Source organism: Bombina bombina, chromosome 5 (assembly GCF_027579735.1).
Source record: "Bombina bombina isolate aBomBom1 chromosome 5, aBomBom1.pri, whole genome shotgun sequence".
Classification (NCBI taxonomy): domain Eukaryota; kingdom Metazoa; phylum Chordata; class Amphibia; order Anura; family Bombinatoridae; genus Bombina; species Bombina bombina.
The window spans coordinates 576771297-576792968 of NC_069503.1; the positions used below are offsets into that span (position 1 = coordinate 576771297).

The 21672-nt window shown below is 38.6% G+C and overlaps 1 protein-coding gene across 2 annotated transcripts in view; it reads right to left on the reverse strand.

Moving 5' to 3' along the window:
• LOC128660597 (collagen alpha-1(XV) chain) overlaps nucleotides 1-21672 on the reverse strand; it is a 674535-nt gene that overhangs the window by 367202 nt on the left and 285661 nt on the right. For both annotated transcript variants that reach the window (XM_053714523.1, XM_053714522.1), the window contains exons 14-16: nucleotides 6431-6493; nucleotides 3679-3714; nucleotides 1859-1993 (exon numbers count right to left, since the gene is read on the reverse strand). In XM_053714523.1, coding sequence (XP_053570498.1) covers nucleotides 1859-1993; nucleotides 3679-3714; nucleotides 6431-6493 — 234 coding nt within the window. The remainder of the gene's footprint in view (nucleotides 1-1858; nucleotides 1994-3678; nucleotides 3715-6430; nucleotides 6494-21672) is intronic.

Consider the following 21672-nt stretch of genomic DNA (forward strand, 5'->3'; position numbering starts at 1 on the left):
GGATTTGAAAACACGGTCTGTACAGTGAGAATGAGGTTTTGAAAACACAGTCTCTACAGTTATAGTGAGGATTTGAAAACACAGACTGTACAGTGAGAAGGAGAATGTGAAAACATGGGCTGTACAGTGAGAGTGAGGTTTTAAAAAACACGGTCTACACAGTGAGAGTGAGGTTTTGAAAACAAGGTCTATACAGTGAGAGTGAGGTTTCGAAAATATGTTCTCTAGAGTGAGGTTTTGAAAACACGGTCTGTACAATGAGAGTGAGGGTTTGAAAACATGGTCCGTACACTGAGTTCTGCAACTGGACTATATTTAAAACCTTATTACTTAGCAGTTTCACAATTTACAGTATGAGGGTTAAAATCCCATTTTAGAAGATATAAATTTTGTCTACTTTCTTCTAATATAAATTAATCTCCTGCACTGTTCTTGACTTCTGATGTAAATCTCTCCAAATCACAAAACTGTGCTTTCTCAATCAATAATTGGAAATAATGAAAACAAAAATACTTTTAATATTTTAAAAATGTGAATATAATAATTGAGCAATATATCCATCATGCCCATAAACAAATGGTATTTAGACTGTTTACCAGTTATAAGAATACATTCAGATTACAAATCAAATTAATCTCATATATGTAAATTATGTTTTCACTTACACACTGTACAAAGGGGTTAATTCAAAAGAGCTGTAATGTAACCTTAAGAGGTGTGAAAGGACCATTGTGTATGTCCATTTTAGTTGTATTCCCAGTTTTGATCCTGATACCAACGTTTCTAGTGAAAACTCATATACAGCAGTGGGTTTTTACCACCAGAACCTATTTTGGATTGTGATCACTCGAAAAAACACACCTCACAAATTGTGTTAAACATTATCGGGAGCAGATATTGGAAAGACTAGATTTAACCCCTATGTCTTTGGCTGAGTTAAACACATAGTTAAAGTGAACTCTAGCAATGCACTTTGTTCTGAGCCGTACACAGGGCAGAATTTTGGAAGTGGGGACCAGGTTCACAAAGGGCATCAAGACAGAATTAAATAGTGATTATGGTTGCTGACTTTCAATTGTGCAGGGATGGGTGTGGAATTGTCTTAATTTAGGACTAAAAAAATCCAGAACATTTGGGACTTATGTCCTTTAAAGGGACAGTCAAGTCCAAAAATAGCTTTCATGATTTAAATAGGGAATATAATTTTAAACAACTTTCCAATTTACTTTTATCATCAATACATTTAAATAAATTTGCTTTGTTCTCTTGGTATTCTTAGTTGAAAGGTAAACCTAGGAGGCTCATATACTAATTTCTTAGACTTTGAAGACTGCCTCTAATCTGAATGCGATTTGACCACTAGAGGGCATTAGTTCATGTGTTTCGTATAGATGACATTGAGTTCATGCATGTGAAGTTACCCTAGAGTGTGCACTGATTGGCTAAAATGCAAGTCTGTCAAAAGAACTAAAATAAGGGGGCAGTTTGCAGAGGCTTAGATACAAGATAATCACAGAGGTAAAAAGTGTATTTCTATAACAGTGTTGGTTATGCAAAACTGGGGAATGGGTAATAAAGGAATTATCTTTCTTTTTAATCAACAAAAATTCTGGTGTTGACTGTCCCTTTAAGACTCATATGTACATTCTTTGCATCAGCATTGTGTATCTATATCAGTAGCAAGGAAACAAATAATAAACATTTTATAATCATGCCTTTGAAAGATTGTAAATACATATTATTTTTTTAAATGATGAATTTAGGACTTCAACACTGTAATCAATATATAATGGTTTCAAACCAAAACAAATAAGGCAGCATCAACAAATAGACTTTAAAATTCAAAGGTAGAACTTACCTCAAATCCAAACCCAAAGCCTGGTCCTGGCGGTCCTGGTGGTCCCGGGGGACCCCTTGGTCCAGGACTTCCTCCTACTCCTTGGTTGCCATCAGCACCTGAGGGCCCTTGAGGTCCTTGTGGTCCAACATCACCCTAATAAATTTAAAGGACCACTAAAGTCAAAATTAAAGTTTCATGATTCCAATAAAGCATCCAATTAAAAAAATGTATTTTTATATGCACACTTTGTGAGGCTCCAGCTCCTAATAAGCATGTGTAAAAGTGCACAGTGCACAAAATGCTGCTAGTTGTCACATGATACAAGGGAGGGAAAATTGGATTGTCTTTGAAATTTGCCAGAAAACATTCTACTGCTCATTTTAAATTCAAAGTAAGTGCTATTGTATTGTCTTTGTGTTATACATTTGTCAATCATTCAGTTCTTCTGTATTAATAGTTTCAACAGCATAAATTAACTTGAACTATATATATATATAATTAATGTTAAAGCTAGGAAAAAGGGTTTTGTTTTTACTTGTTCTCTGCAATTTCTTACTTATCCAGGACTAGTATTAATGAATACCCAGTGCAGATTTTTAATTTAACTATTAAAAATAATAATCTGTTAATCATGCAATGCTTCAGTTCTTCTGTGTATTTTTGTTGATTGATCAAATTTCCTTATTAAGACTTAACTAATTAAGAGTAGATCATATTCTTGTTGTATAAGCTTTGCAATATTTTTATTTTTGCTAAATTCTTAATTAAAATGTATGTGGATATTGATGAATGAAATATGTGATAAAAATACCAAACACTATAGCAGGTGTAACTTTGCCCCCCCCCCCCCCCCCTTTATAAAATCTTTAAAATGTCCAGGAGAATGAACTTCCTATAGGGTCAACAAAGATAGGACATATTTGTTTACAGATATCAGTCTTTTAAATATGTAATTTATGTATTATTATTTATGCCCTCTATAAAATGCTATTAAATTCTGTTTTCATCATTCTTGGCAGAAATACATTTTCTCCATAATTTGAGTTAGCTCATTTCATTATAAACTAGAATTGAGCTTTTTCAGTATTGATACATAGCTTGCTTTATTAGCTTAAATTCCTTTAGGTGAGCAAATAGATCCCACAGTTTTTTTAAATGTCTTTCCAGCACTGCTAAATAATTTTAAAGTCTGAATACTAACATACAAAATATGCTTCTATTACAATGTTATGCGGCCCACTGGGATGAACTCTTTTTTTATGACAATTCCAATGAACATCCAATCACTGTGTGTGTCATATGACACTCTTGGGGCCTTATGATCAAAAACTTCCTACCATGGAGAGAAATCACACAAATTTTGGGGGATTTAATTTGTGTTTCTAAAATTATTTGAGAAACCTCACCATACTGACAAGACTTCTTAAATCATATCACCTGAGAGGATAGATTTAAAGTCCAGCCCTTAGGAAGTCTATTTAGAGAGTGGGTGGGACTGCTCTCTATGCCACATCCAGGAAAAAGATGAAATGAAGGGGGCGGAGCAACTGAAGATACCAAGTAGGATTATAAATATTCTATTATAAAATATATACACACTTTCTAAAAATAAAAAATAAATATGTGGTTTTGCATGTACACTAATATATTTTCCCTTGCAACATTCTTAAAGTCTGAAATGTACCGTCACTTTAAGTCCTTTTAATGTATTCAAATAAATATGAACTAAAAAAAGTAGGCAAGGTATTTCCTAGTCAAGGAAATATGTCGTATTGAGAGCCATGATATTTATGCTTTCTGATTTACAAAAGGGCAGGATTTTTAGAGTTTGGAATTACCTTTGGACCTTCTGGGCCTTGTATACCTTGTGATCCCTGAAAAAAAATAAAAAAAGCACAATACATGTATATTTATTAACAGTAATATATTTGTCAGAGTCACAATACAATACACAATACAAACTGATAATTGTCATTTCTGAGCAGTATTTCATAATGCATATAACAACATAAAAGTAATCTACTGGTATTTGTTTATTTAATCATATTTATTTTGCTTAAACAATTGGTACAAAGATTTGGGACACATTTGACTGTGCAGATATTATTGTTGTATAAAAAAAATCTCAGATCCTGCTTGATAAAATTGTTGTCATTTTATGATCCCTGTTTATGTATGTTCTTTAGCTGGGCTCCATATAGCCCCTCCCTGAGATTGGAAAGTGCGTGTGTGTGTGGGTGTATGTGTAGCTATATGTGCGTCTAACTATATTTGTAGCCATTTCTAAATTTAGAGCCTCCATTTGCTATCTCACTATCCTATGATATGCTAATATTTTCAAAAACGAATTAAGGGCTGATGCTGTAACTGGTAGTTCCAACCCCTTACAAAACCTCTTAACATAACTACTTAACCTATAAATAAAGACACAACACAGTTAGCTGGGATTTAAAGACCATAACGATGGTCATATTTATTAACAAATATTAACTTGACTTCAACGGAAGTCATTCAAATATTTAACCTGTGGCGGCATTCGAGGCCTAGTAAAATAATACTATTAGCTCCATATGACAAGAGGTCGCAGCCAGATGTTGTGGAATTGCAAATGCCAAGGGTGGGCCACAAATGTGGCCTCACCCCATTCCGTCTAATAGGCGCGGACGTCCTAAAGGATCTTCAGCCAGCAGACCCGCGGGGCCCCCCAGGTCACGACCTGAGGACATCACCCCCACCCATTAGCCCGACTGTCACCTCTGCAGACTCCGCCCTCAATTGTTGATGGCTACGACCTCCCGCCATTAGGAGATACATGGATGTTATGATACGCTTCAGCATCTAAGGCACTGGTATGGCAAAGCCCTGCAGCAAAGCTCATCCAGGAAGCAAATAAATTACAGCTAAGGTCTTACCAACACTAGGTCAACTAACCCCATCCCTGCCTTTCGCAACTAAAGTACCAGCAACCCATCGGGAAGCCATTGGCCTGAATGACGCCATGGATGTTGCATTTAGCAACTACTTATTAACCAATTAACAATAGGGTTGGGAGGGAGGGAAACTTTCTCCTTGTAAAATCCCAGGTGGAAGAGGCCAGATTGTTCCAGAACTTGCCTTATATGAGGTAAGCCTAAGACCTCCCCTTACTTTTCAACATTGTTGCTACTACACTGCACTGGGATTTTTCACTAGCCTGTCAGCTCATCCCTTAACTCCATTACAGGAGACTCTGCTACCTTTCATTTCCCTTATTTAGTTATTAATGTGTATGTTTATTGTTTTGCTAACATACTGTAAAATTTTTTTTTAAATGGATGAGCCCACTGTCAAGGCCCAGGTCACCAATCAAAACTAGAGTTTCAAATCTGAGAATATATGGGGTCTCTTCATTGGCTTTATATCTTCTGTTGCTGTTTCATGACCAAAACTCAGCATTTCTTAACTATATTTAAAGGGACAGGAAACCCCAAAACTTGTTTCATGATTTGGATAGAACATACAATTTTAAACCACTTTCCAATTTACTTCTATTATTAAATTTGCTTAATTCTCTTGTTTTCCTTTGCTGAAGGAACAGCATTGCACTACTAGTGGCAGCTAGCTGAACACATCTAGTCAGCCAACCGAAAGAGACAAATTTGTGGAGGCACCAATCAGCAGCAAGCTCCCACTTGTGTAGGATATGTGCGTGTTCTTTTTCAACAAGGGATACCAATACAAAAAAGCATATTTGAATATAGAAGTGAATTTAAATGTGTCTTCAAATTACATGCTCTATCTGAATCATGCAAGTTTAATGTTGTCTTTCATATCCCTTTAAGCTCTTAATAAAATAATTGTATCTATACTAGATGTGATTCTGGTAATTTGCTCTAAAAATATTTTCATAAATTAAAGGTTTTTTCTTAAAGGGACACTGAACACAAAAAAAATTTCTTCCGTGATTCAGATAGAGCATGACATTTTAAGCAACTTTCTAGTTTACTCCTATTATCAAATTTTCTTCATTCTCTTGGTATCTTTATTTGAAATGCAAGAACTTAAGTTTAGATGCAGGCCCATTTTTGGTGAACAACTTAGGTTGTCCTTGCTGATTGTTGGATATATTCATCCACCAATAAAAAAGTGCTGTCCAGAGTTCTAAACCCAAAAAAAGCTTAGATGTCTTATTTTTCAAATAAAGAGAGCAAGAGAACAAAGAAAAATTGATAATAGGTGTAAATTAGAAATTTGCTTAAAATTGCATGCTCTATCTGAATTACAAAATAAAAAAATTGGGTTCAGAGTCCCTTTAAGTATCAAAAAACCTGATCTATATTTATTTTAAGAGATAATGTTTAAAAATAAATACAAAGAAAATAAATCTCACTTGCCATTTAAAGACATCATCAGACATTTAATAATTTTAAAAAATTGATTTTTTTTTTTTTAAATTTGTAATGTAAAATAAATGTATAAATAAAATTAAACACAAAGAAAAGAAGTTATCACTACTCATTTATCAGAAATTTTATATTTAAAAAATGAAAATTAGACAGAAAAAAACTCATAAGTGTAAAAGAAATCTTAAATTAATTACAAAATACTTACTTTTGTACCTTTCTCTCCAGCAGTGCCAGTAAGTCCGTCTGAACCAGGTTTGCCTGGTAAACCCTATACAGTAAAAAAACAAGACAATAGTAATATTAAAAAAACATTATTATTTTAATGCATATTATACTGTTTTACATTTATGACTCTGCAATGTTGGTCTTGATATCGCCCATCTTAGCCAAAAGATTACACTGGACACATAAGAATCCAACAGAGAATTAAATGTAGGTCATGACACAATCAAAACAAGTCATGAAGTTTATAGAAACTGAGGGCCAGCACCTATGTTGTTATTGATAGTGACAGAGTTGACAATGATGTCCTTATCAATAGTAGTTTGTGTGTGACTAAACTTAAGCTGCATCACTATAACACCCACGTTATAGTGATCGCTTTTGCTTTCTATGACAGCAGATTTAATATAATAGAATCCATATCCTATGCTTATCCCTATTATGTGCAGTTGGTCCCACCATCTCCCCCTATTGCTATCAAACGTAATCAGTTACTTAGCCCCATACTACTAATATCACTATCCATAACCTTCCTCTACTGCAATAAATAGCATGACTGACCCCCCCAACATGAGATTCTCCACTGTAACTACATCCTTAGACTTACCCCAAGACTATCTTCCTTTAATTACTACACCTTACATCTAACTCCCAGCCCAACATGTACCCAGTAAACTATCCTAGCATCTAAATCCTATCTATATGACCCCTCCTGGTAAACTCCTAAACCTTAAAGGGACAGTTTACTCAAAAATGTTCTCCCATTTAATTTGTTCCCAATGATCCACTTTACCTGTTGGAGTGTATTAAATTGTTTAAAAGTATTTCCATTGCCCTTATATTGGCATTTGAAATAGTTTATTTAGCCTGTGGTATCCCCACCCATCCTGAAAGTTTTTGGCCTTGAGGCCAGGCTGTGTAAACACAGCCAGTAGAAGAAATTGCACTCCCAGTGGATTATAGAAGAGATAAGGTAATAAAATGTTAATTTTCCATTGTTCTCTCCAAGTATTGGTGATTGGTTTATGGGCAGATATAAGATAAAGAAGCATGTATATGTACACAAGGTGATAACATAATGAGATCTGATTATACCTACAAGCTCAACCCATTTTATTAGGTTGTGGCATCAAAACACAAAATCAGCTAATTCATATACACAAATAAGCCTTAAAAAGCAAATCTCATACATTATATATTCTGCAGCTGGTAAAAAAGTAATTGGAAACACATTAAGGGAAAAACAATTTTATAGTATACTGTCCCTTTAAATCTTCCCTCTGTGATCATCCCATCACAATCCTGCACACTTAAAGGGATAAAAACCTAAATTTTTTCTTTCATGATTCAGATAGAGCATACAGTTTTAAGTAACTTTCTAATTCATTCCTATTGTAAATTTTTCTTCATTCTCTTGCTATCTTTATTTAAATAGCAGGAATGTTTAAGCTTGGGAGCCGGCCCATGCTCTATCTGAATCATTAAAGAGAAAATGTGGGTTTAGTTTCCCTTTAACCAACCACGTAACATGTTGCCCCTTTTCATGAGGGCATACTGAAATAAGATCAGGACCATGCACTGTGCAACTTGTAGAGAGAGACAGCAGCAGGCAGCTCTGATTGACAGCAGAGAACATCACAACTCTGCCTTCATTTACTACTGCTTCCTATCTTCTATCCAAACATAGATACACTCTTAGTTTCTGTTTGAATAATCTTCTTTATAAAACAGTACTTCTGTTTATACTGCTGACACTAGAGCACTCTAAAGCTCCCTTAACACTTCTACCACATAGTTATCAAAACACGTGCACGCTCCTGAGCCGCCTTCAGTTTTCCCTTGTGGAAAGGGGCTAAGTTACTAAAATAGAAAGGTCAATTTAACAATGTATTTCTTAATGGCATGCTCTGCCTAATATTTTTTTTTGCATTTATTTTTTCTCAATGATTTTTCTCAATACAATATTATTATTGTTATCAGTTATTTGTAGAACGCCAACAGATTCTGCAGCACTAAAACAACCAATTTAAAAAAATATTTATAGCATTGATAATGCAATGAAACATATGTATGGAGCCCCAGAGTGAGTGGGCAGGAAATGTATTGTTATTAAAGTTTGGCCATGTTTTATTCATTAAACTTGTGCACTCTTTAGTAAATCTTCACATGTAGGATGACGTTCTGTCCCTTGTGATAGAAGCTTTCTACCCAGCAGAATATCATAAATTACACGTTACCACTATAGCAGCATAACTAGCAAGCAAATAACTTTGCACTAGGTAATCTATACTTTCATACTACAACCATATATATATTGTCAGGACAATTTATCTACAGTCTTTTTTTGCATGTTGGTTATTTGGATACTGAGGGCTAGATTACGAGTGAAGCGCAAAATTGCGCTAACGCAAGCGTGATATTTGTCCTTCACTTGTAATACAAGTGCACGCAGATGTGCCCTGGTATTTGAAGTCAAGTGCAATGTGAATGCGAGCTCACATTCACATTGCATAGAAACTTTGCACTCAATAGAGCGCGCTTCCATAGGTTCCAATGAGACACGACGCAGTGAAGGGGTTAAGTTGGTCAGCGATGGGTAGAAAATTTAAATATATATGAATATATACATATATATTTATGTGTTTACATACGTATATGCTTATACACATATATTTACAGGAAACACACAGTCCCCATACACCGCAGTTTAAAGGCACTTTTAAGTGGAGTCTCTTTTCTATCACCACACATCTGCCAACTTTAAGAAGCCCTAAAAATTGCTTTGTGTAGTTATTTAAAAAAAAAAAAAAAATACATTTTTTATTTTATTTTTACAAACACTTCACTGACATTTGGGGGCAATTGCTGGACATTTAGAAAATTAACCAGAGATCTGATCTTTGGTTAATTTTCGGAGCGCGCTGCGCTAATTGCTACCGCAAGCTCGTGGTAGCAATAACCAGCCACTTGTAATATTTGTATTAAGGATTGTGAAGAATTATGTTTTAAAATCTAAGCAATTTGCTTCAATGTTATTTTAATTATCAGAGGAATGGCTATTTTAAAAAAAATTATTTTATACCATAGAAAGAAAGTGCAAAGCAAGTGCTAAATCTTTACACAAGCTTTCATTAAAAAAACGAAAATGAGAAACAAACTATAAATGGTAATAAGAAGATGTGTGCCTTGCACGTGCATTTATTTAACGTTCTCAGGTCACTGTCCAGCCTTTTTTTAGACATGAGTAGTTGGTAATGCATTAATAGCGCCCTCTAGTTCTAAAAAAAATGTAAATTAAGTAAACCTTGCCCATTTTTTCTTTGTGAGCATGATTTAGTAAAAATTTGCACGTTTTCTGTAATCTTTCACACAATTAAATTAAAAAGGTGTTTAACCAAAACATATGAGAATGTAGGGGAAGGTAAAAAAATACTCATAGACATAAAGGGATAGAAAGGTAAAATTTGACACTGGTGCATGGGTCATTTCCATTTGAAATATAAGCAGTTTTGTGATATACTTACAATAGCAAAAATGCTTCTAATTCTAATAAAAGTTATTGTGTTTTACAAACATATCCTTTGAGGGCCAATGCTCTTTAGTATTCAAACACAGTGGGGCATATTTATCAAGGTCTAGCGGACCTGATCCGACACTGCGGATCAGGTCCGCCAGACCTCGCTGAATACGGCGAGCAATACGCTCGCCGTATTCAGCATTGCACCAGTAGCTCACAAGAGCTGCTGGTGCAACGCCGCCCCCTGCAGACTCGCGGCCAATGGGCCCACCAGCATGGGGGTGTCAATCAACCCAATCATACTTGATCAGATTGTATTGTGGCGATGTCTGTCCGCCTGCTCAGAGCAGGCGGACAGGTTATGGAGCAGCGGTCTTTGTGACCGCTGCTTCATAACTGCTGTTTCTGGCGAGTCTGAAGACTTGCCAGAAACAGGGGCCATCAAGCTCCTTACGGACCTTGTTAAATAGAGGCCCATGTATCCTCAGAGAGCTGGCGGTGATGTGTATTGCTTCTGGAGATGTAATTTGTGTCATACAAGCCTGTCCTAACTCTTTAAGAATGTGTGGTGTTTGAATACTGGTGCACAGGCCCTCACAGGATATGTACGTATGCTGCAGAAAAACAGTGACAACTTTTATTAGAAGCATTTTTGTTAATGTAAGTATATTGCTAAAATGCTTCTATTTCAAATTGAAATGCAGCTACGCACATTTTATTTTTGACTTTTCTATCCCTTTAATAATCAAAGAATAAACATTATTTCAGTACATACCTACCATGTACTATGGTTATGATACCAAGTTTTTTTCATGAATAAAAAATGTTATGTTTTTATTATATACAGAGTTTTTACTAAAATACAAACACAAAATGACCATAAAGAATCAAATGAACAGATTTAAATGAAACATGTAACACATCTTTGCAAACAAATTAGTAAAAGCAGTTTTGTTTTTGTTCAAAAGGCAGATTTTAGCCATGATCTTAACAACATGGTTCCCACTGATCATGTTAAATTATACAGCATCAGTATAAAATGCGCATGCACAACTACAAGCTGCACAGGTAATAGCAATTCTTGCAAGCATGATAGGATTCTAGTCTTCTTGCTGGGCCAGCTAATTATGCAGTTGATTCTATTCCAGTTGACTCTAGAGTGTGTCTTCAAGAGAAGGTTTAGTATGTAATAGAGACATTGTAGAAAAAATATGTTGATAAGCTTTTTAATTTAAATAAAATTTACAGCACATATCCATATATATTTTTACCCATAATGCTAAGGGCAGGAGGTCAAAACAATCTATAAACTACTCAATATTCAGATGAAATGAGTAACTACATACATTGGGGCCGATTTATCGAGCTCAGTATGGAGCTTGATGTCCCTTGTTTCCGGTGAACCGTCAGGCTCGCCGTAAACAGAAGTAATGAAGCAGCGGTATTAAGACAGCTGCTCCATAACTTGTCCGCCTGGTCTAAGGTCGCGGACAGAAATCAACCCGATTCAATACGATCGTGTTGATTGACACCCCCTGCTAGCAGCGAATCTGCAGGGGGCGGCATTGCACAAGCAGTTTACAAGAACTGTTGGTGCAATGATAAATGTGTACTCCAGTGGTGGTTCCAAAACCTTATTATGGGGGGTTGGCAAACTCTCCTTGGTGATGTTCAATGGGCAGGGCAGGGGGAGGTGGAGTTGCAAGTGATCTGAGGGCAGAGCTAGATGGTCCAGTTGGTCCCCCACTACAACCACCACTGATGCACTCTTTGCAGTGCTGGTCATCATTTTTTGTTTACCAATAGTTATTCCAATCCAATAGAAATATGTGAGTTTAAGTTAATCCGTCCACTCAAGTTACATCAGAGATAATTTCATAGCAACTGGATTTCCTACATTTGCATCTGTCAGTAGAAACACCTATGCGAAAGCACATTCCATCACATATAAATAAAAAGGCAAATATGAAAGGAGAACTTTGAAAAAAATGATTCTTTACTTCTGATGATTTATTAGTGTTAATGCAGTTTTTTAAGACACTCCTGTCATTGCTCTTCATATTTTAGTGGTGAACGGGTTTTATAGTTGTGATGTTATCAATATTTTATTAAAACTAGGAAATTGTGTGTATTAATATGTAAACTGATTATGCATGAGTTTGACCAATTAAAAAAAATAAATGGCCAAATTGTTTTTCAAGAGTTGAAAATTCTTGATTAGTTAAGGTTTCTGAAGATGAGGTATGTGATTCATAAATCAATGTGAAGTCATTAAAAAAAAGTCCAAAACCAGATTTTCTGATGAGTTTTTTATTTTTTTATTTAAAAAATGCTTATTGTACTGTGACAATGCACGCAAATGTCTATTTTAAGAGATTTACACTTGTAAGGGATTAGTGAGAATCACTAAATCCCACTTTCTGTGAGACTGCACATTTTTTTAATTGGCCCTCAGCAATACTTTTTAAAACATCAGCACTGCATCAGCTGTTATCAGATATACGTTGCTATACGTTTTAGCAATGTTGGAAGCCATCGGTCCTCATCTGGACCCCGCTCACAAAATATGAGTCATCTAGAACAAGAGGTAGCCCTGAGCCTCAGTTTCAGTTAGGTATGTGCATAATTAGTTTTTCAGATATTCGTTTTGTCAAATTCAAATTATGGCCGCTGGGTAACAGCATTCATCTATTTTCAACACAGGATATATTGGTGTTAAAGTCCAACACACAAAGATTTGGATTTGCACAGATCTTTGTGGGTTGCAGTTTAACTCTTATATATCCAGCTCTGAAAATAGACGAACGCCGTTACCCGCAGCCATATTTGGAATTTGTCTAGCAAACGAATATCAGAATAACAAAATTTGCATATACCTAGTTTCAGCCTTTTTTGTCTATGATCCACGATCCATCCTCTTCTTTTCCTAGCAAATTAAACATCTTGTGAGAGAATGCATCTAAATGTATACACTTTTGGCAAAATCCTGATAGGTTAAGCAATTATTGATAAAATACAATTTTTGGTGATCAATTTTGTTATTATTGTTGATGCATGTTAACAATACATTTTTTTCCTGCATATTTTTGTGTGAATGGTTCAATTATTTGTTTTGTATGATTTTTAAAATTTTATTCTGCACTTTTGCAATGTAGACATCTCCTCCCCATTTGAAAATGCAATATACGCCCCTTAGTGAGACACCCTGTTTTCAGTCTAAGGCCTGGTAAGAATTCTTATAGAATCTCACCAGCCCAGAGAACTTTATAGAATGGGTCCTAAGGAGGCTATTGTGGCCCTAGATGAGTTTTAGAAGTGGTTTTGCTGGGAGCTGCGGGAATAAGGGAAAATAAATGGAGGCTTGTGGATATAACCATTGATGCTACAAAATAATGGATTTCTATGCATTGGAACAGGATTTATGAGGCATCGCTTCCCCTTCTGCCATATGGACGTAGATCTACATCATGCCCAGTTTATCATATAACGTAGGTCTACGTCCATACTGCTGGAAGCCCAAGCACTCTCGGTTATCAAGCAATTTGTGCTTTGTTACCATATGAAGGCAGATTGACAGATTGTTAAAGACAGTGACACAGTCTGTGTCACTGCCTGTAATGATCTCAAGTTGTGCCAGCGGGAGGTGTGGGAGGTGGGTGGTACATAGGTGTAGGGGGAAGGGGCCCTACGTTGTAGAATTTTTTTGAAGGGAGAGAAGCTACACTATGGCAAAATAATGTATTGGAGCAAGTTTGCCATAACTTGTTTTTTTGACAACGATCTGCAATTGTCTTTACATCAGTTTTTTAGGTCAATTCCCAACCTAAATTGTTGGTTTTAATAGTTTAATATATAATGTAACTTTTCAAAGTGATTACATTTAGGGACATTCAAAGTTTTAGAACATTATGTTATAAATGGCTGATTTAGGATACATTTATATAAACTTACATTAAAAAAAATCAGCATGACAAAAAAACATCATTATATATTTAAATATGTGGCTTTTTACTGTTTCTATGATTCTATCTAAAATAATCACAATTTGTGATAGACAGAAGACAGTGTTGGCAAGAACAAAAAATGTTTACTACCATGGAAACAAACTACTGATTTCCACTACGTGCATTGTGCTCAGTTATAACAGACAATGGATGTTATTTATTAAAATGTATTACGTTTCATTTGGGACATAACACCCACACAATAAATGTAAAAAATGAAACAAGACTTAAAAATAATAATGTTTATTGTTTTATTTATGCATACGTGACAACCATTTGGACATATTAATTGATTAAATATAGAACAGCTTATACTGAGACTTTAACCCTTTTCGCTGCTAAGTCTTTTTTACACTCCAGTGCTGAGCCAATTTTGAGCTTTTTTTGCTACCTACATTTAAACCCTATTGTAAGTAAAATTTCACAAATTATATGTTGTTTTTTTTCAGCAGGCCCAGCAGATTCACAATATACCATTATTATATTCGTATTTCATGGCACGTGTGATAGCTGTGGCAAAAACTGTAAAAAAAAAACATGTATATTTTTGCTTAGATTTTAGTAAATAATATTGAAAATGACCAGTTGACCACTGCTATGTGATCTCCTGATTAAACTGTCATCAAGGGTAGCCACATGTGAAATATATCCTTGTTCAGCCCTTTTGTGACATCACTAGGTGAGTACGTGGTGACGTCACCAGCACTTCCATGAAGCCTGGGAGTGCCGCCCACTAGGCCACCAATGATCCAAGGCCTGCAGTGAGGGGGATTGCAGAAAACAGTGTTTGATTACCGATCTCCCATGACGAAAAGGGCTCGTCATGCACTTACTCACCCTCTCTTTCTCTCTCTTTTTCTCTATTTCTCTATCTCATTCTTTCTCTATCTCTTGTTCTCATTCTCTCTCTCTCTTGCTCTCTCTTTCTCTTGCTCTCATTCTCTCTCTCTCTCGCTCTCTCTTTCTCTTGCTCTCATTCTCTCTCTCTCTCGCTCTCTCTTTCTCTTGCTCTCATTCTCTCTCTCTTTCTCGTGCTCTCTCTCTTTCTCTTGCTCTCATGCTCTCTCTCTCTCTTTTTCTCTTGCTCTCATGCTCTCTCTCTCTTATTCTTTCTCTCATTCTCTCTCTCTTATTTGTTCTCTCCCATTTTCTCTTTCTCTCTCTCTCTCTCTCCCTCTCTCTCTCATTCTCACTTTCTTCTTTCTCTCTCTTTCGTTCTTTCCCTCCAAGTATTTATTGAATGTATGAATATGTACTTTATGCTGATTTATTTTATTTTTCATATATATATATATATAGGGCTCCATTTAAAGGGATATGAAACCCAACATTTTTATTTTATGTTTCAGATAGGTTATAAAATTTTAAACAGCTTTTCAATTTACTTAAATTAGCAAATTTGCTTAATTTCTTTGGTATTCTTTGCTGAGGGAGCAGCATTGCACTACAAGTAAGCTAGCTGAACACACTGGCCGAACCAATGACAAGAGGCATATATGTGCAGCCACCAATCGGCAGCTAGGTCTCAGACTGCAGTAGTGCATTGTTGCTCCTGAGGATACCTAGGTATTATTTGTTGGAGAACAAAGTAAATTAGATAATAGAATTAATTGGAAAGTTGTTTAAAATAGTATGCTCTATCTAAATCATGAAATAAAGTTTTTTTGGGTTTCATGTCCCTTTAACAAGCAGATGCAGCTTTGAACTGCCAGACCGCTGCTTCCTAACCTATATGCCAGCTCTGAGCTAACAGTTTGCATTCACCCAGGACTAGTCTTACTGGGGTGATTGACAGCCCCTGCTCGTGCTCGGCCTTGCACACGCTTCTGTTAAATTGCAAGCCATTATGCCTGGCGGTCATGTTTGTGGGAGAGAACTTTGTATGCCTGGAGTTTCTTAAATGAAGCCTAAATTCTTAATTACCCTTTAAAAATATATAATTATGTATAGAGGAACTGAATAGTTGTTGTTTTATTTTTTAAAGTGGAAGATTTCTAAGTTTGTGTGATCGTACAAGGACAGCTTTGAAAAATTTGATTGGTAATTCATTGGGGTCGAATTATCAAGCTCCGAATGGAGCTTGACGCCCCTGTTTCTGTGCGAGCCTTTTAAAGATTGCTGCTCCATAACTTGTCCACTGTCTCTGAGGCTGCGGTCTTCAATTCGCCGGATCCTATATGATCAGGCTGATTGACACCCCCTGCTAGCGGCCGATTGGCCGCGAATCTGTAGGGGGCGGCATTACATAAGCAGTTCAGCAGAACTGCTTCTGCAATGATAAATGCCGACAGCATATGCATTTATCGATGTGCGGCGGACATGTTGTATCATGTCTGTCTGCACTTTAGTAAATTGGGCCCCATTGTGTGATCTGGAGGACAAATCTCAAATACAGTGACACACTGTCTCATAAGGCCTAATGATCAAAAACTCCCAGCCCTTGAGAAAAATCTTTCAAAATATTTGGGGACTTTTTATAATGTATGTGTCTCTCTTTCACATCCAGAACCCAGGCAGGCTTGTAAAAGTATTTAAAGGAGCCTCACAGTACTGTCTAGACTTGTTAGATCATCTCGCCAGAGCAGAGAGCTTCAGATCATGTGACCCGTAGAGCCTGATGATCAGAAACTCGCCAGCTTGGATACATTTTTTTTAAAGTCCAGACATGACTAAGGACTAGAGGTCCGAAACGTTGTCCTTTTTTCACTTTGGTGTCCCAATAAACCTGCAATTTTTTTGAATTGGTGAGTGCTGCTGTACATTGTAATGTAGGAATATGTCCTTCACATACAAAAAACTACATAGCAAGATAAAATTTGTGTTTCTAATTTTTTTGGAGGGGTCTCGTCGTATTGACGAGAATCTTTAGATCATTTCACCTTAGCGAAGAGCTTTAGATCATTAGGTTCATAGTGAGACTTGACAGCTCTGTATATGTCATCGTAAAAACATATACGATTTAAAGTCTTAACGAATATGATCAATGAAATAGCTTTAAACATTTTAAATTCAACGTTCCTAACCAATTAGACAAACACTAATATATCAGAAGTTCAGAACCCTTACCAACATATCCAAACAAGACAATAGCTGTATGTACTTGCTGATATGCAGTGTTTTCACAGTGCTAAACCTCTTAAGCACTATTATGAGAATCCAGGAAAGGCACAGGGATTCTCGGTACATGAAAAAACACAGAGAATGGAAAACTTACCAACACCATTCATTTTTTTTAAACCTGTTGTATAATGGATACATCAAGTGTGGCAAATCAAGTAGCATTATGAATGCATTAGAGGATAACATGCAAGCGCAACATAATATATATTTATATATGAAGAGAAAGGCTGGGGAAAAAATGCTGCCTTTTGAACAATTGCTTTAACCTTTTTGTTCATTACCATGCCAGAACCACTAATGTCTTCCTCCCATACCTGTAATATATTTCAAAATTAAAACGTCAATACATATTTCAGGTTAAAAACCATAAATACTCAATTATGGCTTCATACACATGTTTTTTTTTTATACATGATACAAATACAAACTGTTTATGATAATAGAGTTGAAAGAAAAATAATGTTAGTTACAAATTAAAGGGATTGTAAACATCAAAATAAAACTTTCACGATTCAGACAAAGCATGCAATTTTAAACAACTTTCCAATTTACTTTTGTTATTAAATATACTACATTCTCTTTGTATCCTTTGTTGAATAGTAAACCTTAGAGCAGCAATGCACTTCTGAGAGCTCACAGAACACATCAGGTGAGCCAATGATAATAGGCATATACTGTATGTGCAGCCACTAGGGACATAATAAGAATGTGCTAGGAGTTGCTTCTTTAGGAATGTGAGTTATCTTTCCCCCCTTAGTTAGACTGTGCCAGAGGATATGCCCATACTTCCTTTACCTATATGGCGGCAAGTTTTTTATAGCAAGTAAGTGGTGGCCATCTTGGAAAACCTGTCACTATATTGAAAGGCAAATTCATAGATGTTACGGTTACCCTTAGTCTCGCTGAGAGATGGACCGCTTAGTAGCCTGGATTCCTATTGCTGAAGAGGGGAGAAACTGCTTTCCATAGTATTCTATATGAGTCTCGCAAATGTAGAATAATCCCCCTTAGCTGTAGTACAGCTAGGATACCCTTCTGCCCACAAAAACGAGTCAACGCTGCGATTGAGGGACAACCAAGAACTCAGGACTGGGATGCCCAGCCTGCTTTTTATTTAGGTTACATGCACACAGGGCACTCCCAGGGGGGGAAGCATAAAATCCCCCATCACACATTTAGACAAAGCCCTTGGACAGGCCACCGCAGATAACAAGTACACACAAGAAAACAATTGAGTCCTTCTTATCACCTAGCAGTGAATGCTTATCACAAACTTAATTACAGTACACAATATGCTAGGAAACCTGCCTCAGAAAATAGTTTTCTCAAAACTGAACAGAGTTAACCCTTTATGAAATGATACTTGTTACAGTTTTCTTGGAGCCCTTCTTAGGCGCTGGCTTGGCTGGTTCAGGCATTGCTGCTGGGAAATAAGTTTCTTCACAACAAAATAACTAATGCTTCTGTAACAGTGCTCCCTTTCTGTGGAACACTCTGGCAGACACGGTCTGACCCCTTTTCGGGGCAGACTAAGGCTGTCCAGACCGCTGGTTATGCGGGGCTGAGGTCGGTTTGTCTGGACAACCCGTCGGCGTTGCCATTCTGTTTCCCAGGTCTGTAAGTAATGGTGAAATTGAAGGGTTGCAACGATAAACTCCAACGTAATAGCCTGCCATTATCTCCAGAGACCCGGTTCAGCCACACCAACGGGTTATGGTCGGTGACCAGAGTGAACTCCTGCCCATATAAATAGGGAGTCAATTTCTTTAATGCCCACACCAAAGCCAAACACTCCTTTTCGACCGCTGCATAGCTGACTTCGCGGGGCAGGAGCTTCCGGCTGATGTAGGCAACTGGATGCTCCCCTCCATCTTCGCCTACTTGGCTGAGGACGGCTCCCAGCCCGAACATGGAAGCATCTGTGTGGACGATAAAACGTTTGTTAAGGGCTGGAGCCGCCAAGACAGGAGCGTTAATTAGAGCATTTTTGAGAGCCTGGAAAGCCGTTTCACAGTGGGGAGACCACAGGACCTGTCGAGGTAAGTTCTTCTTGGTCAAGTCAGTCAGGGGTTTGGCAAGTGTGCTGTAGTCTGGTACGAACCGTCTATAGTACCCTGCCGTGCCCAGGAAGGCTAGGACCTGAGTCTTAGTGATGGGGGTGGGCCAATTGGCGACAGCTTCTATCTTGGCCGGCTCTGGTCGCTGCTTTCCACACCCCACCCGGTGACCCAGGTACTGTACCTCGGCCATCCCAAAGTGGCATTTTTCTGGCTTCAGAGTCAGGCCAGCAGCCCGGATCTGATCCAGAACCATTCCTATGTGAGCTAAGTGGTCCTCCCATGACTCACTGTGGATCGCTATGTCGTCCAGGTAGGCGCAAGCAAAACTCTGGAAGCCATCCAGGAGCCTATCCACCAAGCGCTGGAATGTAGCTGGGGCATTCTTCATCCCAAACGGCATTACCCTAAACTGATATAAGCCGAATGGGGTGACGAATGCCGACTTGGGGATAGCCTCCGGGGCCAGGGGAATCTGCCAGTAACCTTTGCAGAGGTCAATAGTGGTCAGGTAATTTCCCCTGGCTATACGATCGAGTAGCTCGTCTACCCTGGGCATAGGGTAAGCGTCCGTCACGGTCTTTTCATTGAGCCTCCGATAGTCTACGCAGAACCGGGTGGTCCCATCTTTCTTGGGCACCAAGACAACTGGGGAGGCCCAGGGACTATCGGAGGGCTCAATTACCCCGAGTTGGAGCATCTCATCGATCTCCTTCTTCATTCCTATCCTAACTGCTTCGGGGATTCGGTACGGAGCCTGGCGCAAGGGAGCTTGTCCCGGAGTATCTACCTGGTGGGTGGTTAAAGTAGTGTACCCTGGCTTCGGGGAGAAGGTGAGGTGTTTGGACTGTAGGAGTTGGTTGAGCTGCTCCCTTTCAGTGGGGCTAAGTCGGTCTCCTATCTGAACCTGAGCCACTATACCTGTGGGGAGACTCTTTTCTAATAGGTCTGGAATGGGTAGACTGTCGGGGCCTTCCTGAGGGGAACAACATACGGCCGTCACGTTCTCTGGTCGCTCAAAATATTCCTTGAGCATGTTTACATGGAATGTCTTTCTAAGATTGTTGTCGTGGCAGCTAGCTATCACATAAGTGGTGTCTCCCCTTTTCTCTACGATCTGGTAGGGGCCCTGCCAGGACGCCTGCAATTTGTCTGTCTTCACCGGCTTAAGTACTAACACCTTTTGTCCTATGGTAAAGATTCTCTTTCGGGCCCCCCGATCGTACCATACTTTCTGTCTTCTCTGGGCCGACTGGAGATTAGCCCGCACGGATTTGGCTAATTGCTCCATTCGGTCCCTGAGTTCCAGCACGTATGGCACAATGGGGACACCGTCAGTCTCCATCTCTCCCTCCCAGTGCTCCCGGATCAGGTTTAGGGGTCCCCGTACCTTTCTTCCGTAGAGCAACTCGAAGGGAGAGAACCCTGTCGTTTCCTGGGGCACCTCCCGATAAGCAAAAAGGAGGTGCGGCAGGAAGCGTTCCCAGTCTCGGTATTCCTGAGTGAACGTCTTGAGCATTTGCTTGAGGGTCCCATTGAACCTCTCACACAGCCCGTTCGTCTGGGGGTGGTATGGGGAGCTCAGGAGGGACTTAATTTTGCAAACCTGCCAGAGTTGTTGGGTCAATTCAGCCGTAAATTGGGTGCCTCGGTCGGATAGGATTTCTTTTGGAAATCCTACCCGGGAGAACACCTGTACTAGTGCATTCGCTACCGTATCCGCTTGTATGTTGGATAGGGCGACAGCCTCTGGGTACCTGGTAGCGTAGTCCACTACGGTAAGAATGTAGCGCTTACCGGAGGGACTAGGGGTAGCCAGTGGTCCCACTAGGTCAATAGCAACCCGGCTGAAGGGTTCCTCTACAATGGGCATATTTACTAGATGGGCTTTAGGGTGATCGCCTCGCCTTCCTACTCGTTGACACACATCGCAGGTGTTACAGTAAGTTCTAACGTCGGCGTGTACCCCTGGCCAAAAGAACGTGTGAGTAATGCGGTGTAGGGTACGGGTTACAGCTAGGTGGCCTGCTAAGGGGATGTCATGGCCTATCTTGAGGATTTCTTGACGGTATTTGTGGGGCACTACCAGCTGTCGCCTACGCTGTCCCCTTTTCTCTGTCCAGCGGTATAGTTTCCCTTTTTCCCATAAGAATGTTTCATTATCTGCCCCGCCCCCTCCGGTCTCTGCTCGTTCCCGGTACTTTTGTAAGGTCGGGTCAGTCTTAGACTCTGTCTCGAAAGCATCTGGGGTGTCCCAGGGTATGGGGCCTAACATGTCAGGCAATGTCGGGGTAGGTCTTACCTGTGTCTCCCGCACTGGTGAGAGTTCTCGCTCCGTCCGGGCTTGGGCCCGTGTAGTCACTGGGTCCGCCTCGTTGTTGCATACTGGAGCATAGGCAGAAGTCATGGGGCCCAAATCATTGCCCAGTAGTACTTCGGCAGGTAAATTATCCATTATGCCCACGTTCACAGCCCCCTTTCCCGCTCCCCAATCAAGATGCACTTTAGCTGTTGGAATTTTGTACAC